We start from the raw sequence: 11,758 nt of genomic DNA, 5'->3' as shown, positions 1-11,758 counted from the left end.
GTAGCTGGGAACGAGTCTCGCTTTACTCTCTTAGATTTCCTGTTTCCTTTGCAAGTTTAATGTCAGAAATTACAGTTACAGGAAGGTCACAGCGTACAGTACTTTAGGTTAATATATCGTAATTCTGGTATCCAGTTCAGTTAATTTTATGTATAGTCTCCGTTTTTGATTCTGGAGCGATTGCTTTAAACACTAAGATTTTTAAGATGTTAGAAATAAGATTCTGTCTCTATGATACTTATGCTATCAGGATGTTGCTGGGGCAGTTTAGCTTTATTTATGTTAAGGGTCCGTCACGAATGAATTTTGAAGCAAAGGACTGGTTTTCACATCAAACTGGGAGTTATCGAACTGCTTTGAACTCAACTGTCACATAAGCATGCAGAGACAGTAGATGACAGTAAACTTACAAATGAACCTCCCAAAATGTGAGAGTAGTATTCCATACAAGGACGGATCAGTCCTCTATGTAAATGGATCAACTGTTCCGAAACGAATAAAAGCTAGTTTATGATACCAGCACATTTTCTAAACCGCAAATGTTGACCATTCAATTACAAACCAAATGAATATTAAAGACATTCATCTGAACGCCATAATGTAAGACGTAAGATTTATCACATGCAAATAGTTCTTTTTCACTCTATAGGGACTCCTGCTTTGACTTAAGGAATCTTCCTCCAGGATGCAAGTTATGTTTTACAAAACTGACATTTCATTTCCATAGAACACTGTTGTGGATTGAACTTGCAGACTATTTCAGATGTACTGAGGTACTATTTTCGTACGCTGAGAAAAATAATCAATTTGATCATCATCAACAAAGGGCCATCAAGTCATAATCAGTATGAAATATCAAATTTAAAGATGTCAATTAAACAAACATTGAATAATGTTGAGATTTACAATCAGCTAAAATAACTCATTAATGGTGCACATAGTTTCCGCTGTTTGGAAAAGCCCCTGCTTGGCTTCTCTTCTATTTCTTTTTTTTTGAGATATCAGCTTATGCTAAAACTTTATTAACTTTTAATTTGTCTCCTGGGACAAATGTTCTTATCTATGACTAAGACATCCGGTTAAAGTGCAAATGACATATTTCACTTAACGCACGTTTTTCAGAACTATGGCATACCTCTTATCTTCCTTATATATGCCCTTGCAGTCTTAAAGAAAATGCAAATTGAATATTCTGGTAAGGCTATTGTAAATGCAACATAAATGTGGTTATAGTAACCGACTATTGTACTATAAAAAAAACAACACATTACTGGATCACCTGCCAGTAAAACCCCTTGCAGGCTTGATTTTCATATTCCCGAAAATCGAACCGCTGATTAAACTGTATCTAGATCCAGACTATCCCTTCTGTGAAACTAGACCACATAACTATCATCAGGACTACGTTCTTTAACCTCTCGTAGGAACACACCCTCTCACCTCCTGTAGGACCTAACCTATCTGGCCTTCGTAAGGCTAAATCCATATGTTCTTTCGAAGGACTATATATTCTAGCCCTCTGATATCTTGCAACACTTGACCGTTAGATCTGATTCTCTACGACATAGTTTCTTATTGTATGTCTCGAACTAACCTCTCGTAGGATTTGCATGGCTGACGGACCCGGCAGGAGTGAAAGTTGGATTCGCTTGGTTGGTCCGAGACAAAGGTCACTCACTTGGACCGCTTCTCCTGCGTGGTCCTAAACCCAACCAAATCACTATAAGTAAACAAATGGTCAAGACAGCATGATCAAGTGATGGTGATAATGACATGGATATGGTAATACCGCAACAATATGAAAACTTGCAACAGGAACAAGTAAAACCACACCTCATATTAATCTGCAATAACTACAACCATTTTTACTTTACCTTTTACTCCCGCAGAAAATAAAAGCAACTAATATTGATAACGATTAAAAATAACGTAGTAAAGCACTATGTCGTCACTGTTATTGTCATTAACATTACAAACTATTAAGCTATGAATTACTGAAAATTTTTGCAAGCGACTGAGTGTTTTTCATCACAACAGCATCCTTAACATCTTAAACTTTTTGAACTATGCTTTATACATCTTTATCTTTCCGTGTATGCCTCAGTGACACATGTTGCTTGGTGCATATCAAACTCACTAGCAACAATACTATAGAGCTGGAAAACTGAACCATACATAATTAGGTAACTTAGTTTTTTAACCCCTTGAACACGGTAGTACGACCACTGAACATGACCTTTGACCACGCTGTAATGTCCTTGAGCATGACGATACGACCCATGAGCACGGTACAAACCTTGAGCATCACAATACGAACCCTGGACACGACGGTACGACCCTTGTATTATTATCTACAGTTACCTTAAGATCATAGCGTCGTACTTAAGGATGTGATCGTTGTGCTAAAGAGGTTAGTACTGAGTCTAATGTTCATGTTCTTTGTGTATCTGTAGGAACAACAGTCGCCACCCTAGTGTAGACAAAGCAACAGCACTCGAAGCTTACTGGAATAAGTTTGTTATACACGACAGGAGAACCAGGGGTGACTAGCAAAATGAAGAACATGTATACAAGTTACAGGTGTTGTAAGGATGGATGCCATTACATTAATTTGGAAGGAAAAGACGATGCCGGCTGGAATACGTTTTTAATGGAGAATGGTTGTATTCTTACGCATCAAGGGCCGTAAACTTATTCGACTTGTGCATGAATGGCATCTCATTAAGAAAATGCAAACATGTTTTCGAAAATGGACAAAATTTCGATTAAAATATGCAAGACAACTAGGCATGCGAATCAAATCATTCTAATGATAACAATATTGATAAATAATGATAATAATAATAATAATAATGTGTATTTTTCATATCGTGGGAAAAGGATACGTTCTTATGTTGCATTCAAGTTATCAGAAAATACAGGACAAAGTAGATGGAGCGGGAGTAAGGTCGTGAATTACACTTAAGCAAGCCTAATGGCGATGAAGTGTTGCCATACCCGTCCCTTCACTTATGTATTATCTTATCTCACGTATATACTACTTTGGTGATTCCAATACACTCAGTGTGATAACGAATCATGACTAACCAGGCATATGTTCTATGAAAGTTGTTGAATATATGGAACATATGGTAATAAAACCCCTACCGGCTTGTCCAGGATATGCCACTGGGCGCCACCCGTAGAGAAGATGGTTGTCATACACAGTATGTAACTTCCTCCTTATGTCGTGTCTTTTACTACCTTGCATGCTGGCAGATCTATGAACATCAGACCAAGACACGGCTACAATTCCTGCAGAACCTGCATTTAAAGGCAACATTCCTCTGTTATATAGTTGCTACATTGGGCCGGCAGACCGTGTTCTTCCGAGGTTTCGGGAACGGCCCTGATGGGTTAAGGGAGGCCGTGCGAGGCTAGAACAGCTGACCAGCTGACGGGAGTGTGGCATCAACCCTGACGGGGTGCAGTTGTAGTGCAGCGCTCCGCTCCGTAATAGTGACATATATATACTTACTGGTACTTTGAGCGTAATACTACAGAAACCAACAAGATGTATGATGTTTTTGGCTCCATTCGGGGTCTATTGAAGATAGACTCCGTCAGTATAGACAATAACATTTTCCGGTTGCACTACAAGGGGACAATGTTCTTGTTGGTGGCGTTCAGTTTATTGATAACGCAGAAACAATACTTCGGCGATCCCATCGACTGTATAGTGGAAGGAGTCGACAGCGGTATCATGGATACCTACTGCTGGATCCACTCTACCTTCACCATTCCTGCCTTAACTGGAGCTAAGGTGGGTGAAGAGGTCCCTCACCCGGGCGTAGCATCTCGTGACAAACATGGCCCAGACGACCAATATACGACTCGGCATCATAAGTACTACCAGTGGGTTACGCTCTTCCTGTACCTTCAGGTGAGTTCCCTAGGTATTTTAACGTTTGTAGGAAACATAGAAATTGGCTGGTTCAGAGGCGGCATACTGCTGGTTGTGGTATTGTCGCCATCTCTCTCTTGGGGTGTGTTTGGATTGCACAGTAGTGGGCAATTATTTCTTGATGATTTCATGCAATATTGCACATTAATTGAAATTGACAAACTGAAAGATTTGCTGTACTTGGTGATTCATTATTCAACGGTTACATAATGTGTCCAATTTCGGAGTGATTTTATTTAGGAAATTCCGTTATCCTAGTTAGAAATTTGTAGTTTAATTAGTGATTGTAAGTCATTTTGTGTCTAGAATTTACTTGTGAAAATATCCTGGTTAAGGTAGGTACAGTTATGACAGGCCATGTCTGTAATCAAGTATGTTATTTACAGCATTCATCTTGAAACTGATACTAAAAGTTTTATTGTACATAGAGGGTAAGTTATACGAAATTAATAGATGGTTATGTCGGATCAATACCTACAAGGTATTTAACGTATGCTAGTGCATAGGTGCACCTTATTTGCATTGGGGTTCGTAATATTGTGGAGTGCCTTTGTATTGGAAGTACAAAAATTCCTTGGGTTAAGAAAACGTTAAGCTTATTTGAAAACTTCTCGTTTATATAGTATGAACATGAAGGCGAAAACGCTAAACTTGGATCAAATCTAACTCAGCAGTACTCAAATTAATGTACTCGTCAGTTATCCTGGTTAGATTGAAACGCTTATACTATTTCGTTATTTAATAGTATGCTCTAAATATTTTTAGATTTTTTCATTTGTAGTTCATAAGTGTTTTGAGAAATTTAGATTATGATGACGCGTGTGAACTTTATTTGTTCACACTTTGAAAACGAGGAGGATCCTAGAGGTCGATCCCGGAATGCATGCCACTCTGGTTGCAATTGTATTTCCCCAGTGTAGGTAAAAAGAAAAGATGCCCGTCAGTTATAGTTCTTCATATTGGATTATTCACTCCTGTCTTTGAATGTTACTAGTTTATCTCTATAGGTTAGTTTCTTAGGGGATGCCAGCCGATTATACTGCACCAATTTGTGTATGCCTGCCTCATTTATTGAGTAAGCCTTTCGTATTAGACAAAACAAGCTCATGGACATATAAGCGTGTTTTGTTCAGTAGGTATGGAAAAGTATCGTATTTGAGTATTGTGTTGTGTATTACGTGTGGTCTTGCTGTAACAATGTCTTTTTTACATTATATACGGAAATATAGTAATTGAAAGTGTATTCCCTTGCGCATTAATCTCGAGAGGGTTTTTGTTTCACTATGTATGCACATGGTGGTGTAAACACAAAGAAAATTTTATTTTCCCACATAAGTTTGCGTGTTTAGTGTAATTTAGGTCACTTAGTAGAGGTAAAGATGAATACTTATTTATATGCTTTAATGTACGTATGCAAACTGCAAGTGAGCATGTTAGTCACTTTTGGGTGCTTGGATAAGTTTGTATACATTTGATGCAGGTTTAATAATCTTTAACTGCCAATGTGACAACTGATGTTTCCTGTGATCAGTCATCAACATTTGTATTTGTTTATATGTGTATTTATACTAGTACACAATGTTGTTCGTAAACGCTGTTTGTGTATGTGGTAAGGCACTCTTGCCTACTCAGGACTGACTGATTTGCACGCACATTTTCTTGCGTTTTCATTTATTTCCATGTTATATATTTTAATTGATGGGATGCATCAGTGGTAGTGTACTTCGTTTGTATGGTACAAAGTGGAGGGGCTGAAAGAGAATTGGTTTCAAAGGTTGTAGAAAAATTGAACTATTTGGAAGTTTTCCGTATTGATCAGAATACCGGATGCCGAAGAATGTTGTAATACTAGCACAGTGCAAAGATTACTTTTTAGTTTATTAGAAAATGATTAGTACTTCTGAAATTAAAGAACAAGTGGTTTGGCAGCAGCTGTGTATGGAGGTATATTCTTAACGTTGTCAGCTCTGGAACCAGCATCCACTGACTCCGACGCGACTATTGTTCAGAATGCTCATATGGGATGGGAAGTCATGTATTATAGATATATTTGTCTACGTATGTGCAGTGCTGATGATTAGCTTCTTGAATAGTGTGATATATTCAGAGAAAGGCAAGTCGTAATTAGGAATATTCAGCAACTGATTTAGGCCCATTGGAGCAATAGATTCACTGAGAAAACTGACAAACGTGCTTACAGAAGCAGATCTTAATGACTGCTAACTGAGGTTACCTTCCCTTTCTTTCCAAACCGAACTTAATTCATTTTTTTTATTATAGGAAAGGTTTTGCTTTTATTGTATACATTAAAAGCGTGGCCTTCACGAATAACTAGAGATGTATGATTCGTGAGTTCGTGAAGTATAGTCTTAAATATTTAAGAGTTACGTATGTGGGGACATGTTATCCTTAGGTAAAACTGAACCAGCGTGACCTTTTCATTAGTCCTTTTTTTTTTCTTACCCTGAAAACCATACATGACTTGTAGGACTTTCAGCCAAGTTATGGAAGGGGGACAGAAGACTCCTTTGTTAGCTAACTATCCTATGGCTGGCTTTGTAATGCCTTCATATATATAGCCCCACTCTGAGTTGGAATATTTTCGGCCTTTGGCTGCAGGTAAAGCGGTTATTTGATTATCATATACAATAATTTTTCATGACTTCGGGCGGCGTTGCACCAAGATCGAATGATTTTATGGGTTAGGTCAAAGGCCATGTTCTCTACATCCGTATCTTAGTGTATACCTTGGATACTGCATGCTGATGGTGCTTTGCTGCATGTCCTGAGTCCATCATCATTGCATCCTACTGACCCAGCTTAGGGTTTATGGCATTTGCTGACTGAAATTTTTCTCACAGAATCATTAATATAACCATTGGTTAAATTAGAATGAGGTAAAACTCCATATCTTGTTCAGTCTAGGAAAACTGGCGCAAGAAAGCATCATCGAAAATTTCTCCACCACGCTTTCCTGCTCAGACCAGATCAAAAACTTGGTCAGTTGAGAACTGCTATTGTGTTGGTGTCAGTAGCACTGGATGTTATACGTTTAGAACTCCAGAAGACTATCGTCAGTCCAGGATGAATGTTGCCATATAAAATCTGATGATTGTCGAGATGTGCTACACGGTAATTGTGTTATAATAGATAAAAAAGTACCGGTTGTGTTTTTATAAAGCATAATAGTGTAACCATAGTGGCCATTATTTTATGTAAGTAGATTACACAGCATTTTTCCAATTGGAAACAAGCTGATGATAGTATGTAAAAGGACTTGGCGTGTTGAAGAATTATGGAAGTACGCTGGATGACTTTTTTTTTTTTTGTCAAGCTGGTAACAGTACTGGTAAAGGAAATTCAACGAAAACTTTAAAGCAAAAGCAATGAGGCAGTGTCTTGTATCTCTGAAGGAATATTAACCGTCAGAGGCTAACAATGGCGACACACGGCTACCTAATAACTAAACCTCTACCATGTTAAATCCTGTTGGTTGGAGAACTGTGTAAGATTTATTGCTTTAGATTTAAGGCTTGTCGTGTGTGTGAATATTCAACTTGTAGGAAATTGTCAGTTCGCTGCTTGCAAGTAGTAGAAACTACAACTTTTCAGGTAGAGAACGGGAATCTAGCAAGATACATATCGACAGTATTTAGTAAATATATAATATACCCAAATAAAATTCTGGAGGGTACGTTGGCCTTTAAGCCCCTGCAGCCTTAAACAGCCTCCTGATAAGATAGGTGAAAATAATTTTATGCCACATATCGAGCAAAAATAATTTTATGCCACATATCGAGCTGTAGAGGGAGATGATCCACTGAGAGTACGTATGATAAGGTCTGGGAGAAAACTGATTTCCACTGGTAGCTTCTGGCGTGTACTACACAGAATTTGGGTATGACTCGCTATCATTGTTAAATATTTACAATTCTCTCATCTTGGGTAAAAGGTGACCTGTACTGAAGGGATGTTTAGTCTTGAATGATCTTTAGCTTATTTACTCATATGTATCCGTGGTAGTGGGTAGTTTCAGCTTTTTTCTTGCTTATTAGACTGAATTATTTTTTGGAATGTCTGCTGTGGTTTGACACATTGCTTTAAGTTTTGATGGCGACATGAATACTGTTAACGTTCATGTATAGTTTGTGACAAAAGTATATTTTTCTTCCATGTTAGGCCATTATGTTCTACATCCCCCGGTACCTGTGGAAGATATGGGAAGGCGGCAAGGTCAAGATGTTGGTGATGCAGCTTAACTCTCCCATCCTAGACGACGAGGTGAAACGGGACAGGAAGGCCATGTTGGTTGACTACTTCAGCGTCAACCTTCACAACCACAATTTTTATGCATTTAGGTTCTTTGTGTGTGAGGTACTAAACTTCGTGAATGTTATCGGCCAGATCTACTTCACCGACAGGTTAGCTTGGGATATGATATAGTTTATCATTATTAAACGGCGATTGACTTATTTCAAGGAAGTTAAGTTGTTTTTTTGTGTAATTAGTAGTAAACATTTTCTGGTTTCTCTGCAGTAATTATCTTGGAAAGTAACAGTTTGTAATTAACAGAATTTTCATTGAGGGAGGAATATCTTTCTTTGTTCTGTATATAGTAGAAAACACGAACTTTGAATATAATTTTCAAGTGTTTGACATTTGTCGTGTTTATTTGTTTGAAATTATATTTCCAAAGATTCTTGGGTTACGAGTTCACGACCTATGGCACTCGTGTCATTGAATTCAGTGAGCAAGAGCTGGGCTCCCGGCACGATCCGATGGATGAGGTATTCCCCAAGGTAGCCAAATGCACCTTCCACAAGTATGGTGCTTCAGGCACAGTCGAGAGGCATGACGGTCTGTGTGTGCTGCCTCTCAACATCTTCAATGAGAAGATCTACATCTTCCTGTGGTTTTGGTAAGACCTTTGATGTATTTTTATTACATGTTAGATTCTTGCATTTGTGTGCTTTGGTACTAGAACTCTACCAAAATTTCAGATTATATGCCTTACGAAAAGTTTAATGTGCTATAAACATTGTATTATGTGCAGGTTCATCATCGTAGCTGTGATATCCGGGGTTGGTCTTCTTTATCGCTTGGCCACCTTCACCCCAGCCTTCCGACAGATCCTTCTTCGCACTCGCTCCCGCCTTGCTTCTTCCGATAATGTGGAAGCTATCTCCCGGAAGTGTCAGATTGGCGACTGGTTCGTTCTTTATCAGTTAGGTGAGTTGCCACTTGCTGCGTTTTGATGATTCTTGGCTACGTTTCATAGTTGACTTATTTTAGCTGGTATTTGTGGTAAGACCTAACATAGATTTAAATTTAATGTGTATTTGAAAGTTGCTCTGCCTTTGTTACAGCAAAGAACATGGATCCCTTGATCTACAAGGAGTTCATCACTGATCTGGCTAACAAACTTCAAGGAAAGGGCCCTGTCTAAAGTATTCCTACCGTGAATACCACAGTAGGCACACCCTAGAGCTTACCTGTAGATTTGTCTAAAGTGACAGTGAACCATGACAAGGGGAACTGCCAACCGGACGTGGGACCCCTAAAAGATCCCTTTCATGGATTCTGAGGATGCCAAATTTGCTCATGGCTTATGTATAGATCTTTGATGTTTGTGTTGTGGAAGAGGAAATGAATTTTTGATATTTTGTTCACAAATCTGTAAATGGTGCATGATAAGTATTTGAAATACTCAGGAAGGTGCACATTATTGCCGAAGGTAGTCACAAAATATTTCTCAGTAATTGACGTCTCAAAGCTCTGATCTCTTCCATTTATGTTCTTTTCGTTATATTTATTTTTTGCATTTGTAATTGATATTGTTATGGCGAGATAAGCAATATGCAGACTTTTATTAAGCATTCCCTGTATAGCAATATATATATATATATTTTTTTTTTTTTATTTGTGGGGGTTTGTGTGCGGGTAGAAATGATAACAGCACTGGGAGAATACCATTGCTTACTGGGTTTAATTCACTTCATGGTCTTCCATATTCCTTCCACAGTGATTTTTTTTTTTTTTTTTTTTTTTTTTTTTTGTAGATTGGCTTTTGCGAGTCCTGAGTGAAGGTAGTTGAACTCTTACCGCACGTAATAAAGCGAGCCATCTTAAGTCAGGATTGCCATTTGCCAGTCTAGTCAACCAGCTCTTTCATTTCAAAACAAGAGTTCCTCTCAGCCGTACAGTGTGTTCCCTAGTAATGCTGGTTTTGTGGGACCAATTGTTGTAGCAAATAGTTTAGAAATTATTTCTACTTAGTAAGATAGTTGTGATGGCCATTATTATATAAGGATTAGTTTATTTAAAAGACTGTCAAGAACGCAAGGATTTAACCATATTGGACGCATGTAAATTATATTTTTTAGACATTTTGTTGAGTGGAAGTGTATATGACGCACTTTTCATGTAATTATAAGTTTTTACGTGCAGCTATATGTAGGTAGGGCACTAAGTTGACCATGCTCGTGCCTTATGTATATGGTTTGTATAAATGATCCCCAAATAAAAACATCCCGTACTAATGTTTTTCCTTTACCTAAAGTAAGTGACGGCAAGTCCAACTACGCAGCAATTGTTATCGTTGTTGAAATTATGGATGAAATAGTGATTTTTAACGGATTTGTATTTGTTACAGGATTATAAAATCAAGCAAGGAGAAACTACATTATATATGCTTTCAAAGACGGTGATTTTTTTGATTTTGAGGGCAAAGTGTGTGGTGTAAGAAGTGGAGTACTGGGCGCTGGCTAAATGACGCACATAAGGTAAACTAAAGTGTTTTTCCATGTGTTGTCCACACGAGATATCAGCCAGGGTAAGTCAAAATGGTTTTGAGAAATTGTGATTTTTCACTGATATTGAAAATAGCTTAAAATTCATGTACTACATCTGTGATTATATGGTGCCAAACTATACTAAATTCGATGAACATATGACAACTGCAGTCAAAATGTTGATCGATACTATCATGATTTTCCAGGCAATTGTTACTGTGGTTTGTGTTGCATTCCTGTGGCATTCGTGACTACCATTGTGTGTGTAATTAGAAACTGATCACATCAAAACCTTGCATAAGCCCTCGTGTCATAGTGACCACTTTGTAAGTTGTGTTCTGTTCCCCTATCCCTGAGGATAGGGGGGAAAGAGTACTTCCCATGCATTCCTCACGTGTCGTAGAAGGCAACTAAAGGGAACGGGAGCGGGGGGCTGGAAACCCTCCCCTCCTTGTATCTTAACTTTCTAAAAGGGGAAACAGGAGTCACGCGGGGAATGCTCATCCTCCTCGAAGGCTCAGATTGGGGTGTCTAAATGTGAGTGGATGTAACCAAGATGAGAAAAAAGGAGAGATAGGTAGTATGTTTGAGGAAAGGAACCTGGATGTTTGGCTCTTGAGTGAAACGAAGCTCAAGGGTAAAGGGGAAGAGTGGTTTGGGAATGTCTTGGTAGTAAAGTCAGGGGTTAGTGAGAGGACAAGAGCAAGGGAAGGAGTAGCACTACTGAAACAGGCGTGGTGGGAGTATGTGATAAAGAGTGTAAGAAAGTAAACTCTAGATTGATATGGATAAAACTGAAAGTGGATGGAGAGAGATGGGTGATTATTGGTGCATATGCACCTGAGCATAAGAAAGATCATGAGGCAAGTGTTTTGGGAGCAGCTGAGTGAGTGTGTTAGTAGTTTTGATGCAGGAGACTGGTTATAGTGGTGGGTGATTTGAATGCAAAGGTGAGTAATGTGGCAGTTGAGGGAATAATTGGTGTTCATGGGGTGTTCAGTGTTGTAAATGGAAATGGTGAAGA

At 38.4% G+C, this 11,758-nt stretch overlaps 1 protein-coding gene across 1 annotated transcript; it reads left to right on the top strand.

The window, feature by feature from the left end:
- Positions 1–3,423: 3,423 nt before the first annotated feature.
- Inx2 (innexin 2) lies at positions 3,424–10,478 on the top strand. The gene is made up of 5 exons (XM_071662984.1): positions 3,424–3,922; positions 8,123–8,364; positions 8,640–8,861; positions 8,997–9,172; positions 9,310–10,478. The coding sequence occupies exons 1-5, from the start codon at positions 3,554–3,556 to the stop codon at positions 9,387–9,389; spliced, it is 1,089 nt and encodes a 362-aa protein (XP_071519085.1). The 5' UTR covers positions 3,424–3,553; the 3' UTR covers positions 9,390–10,478.
- Positions 10,479–11,758: the final 1,280 nt, after the last annotated feature.

This window comes from Panulirus ornatus, chromosome 6 (assembly GCF_036320965.1).
Source record: "Panulirus ornatus isolate Po-2019 chromosome 6, ASM3632096v1, whole genome shotgun sequence".
Taxonomy (NCBI): domain Eukaryota; kingdom Metazoa; phylum Arthropoda; class Malacostraca; order Decapoda; family Palinuridae; genus Panulirus; species Panulirus ornatus.
Note: the sequence above shows the minus strand (reverse complement) of the source record. Positions and strands in the feature narration are given on the sequence as shown.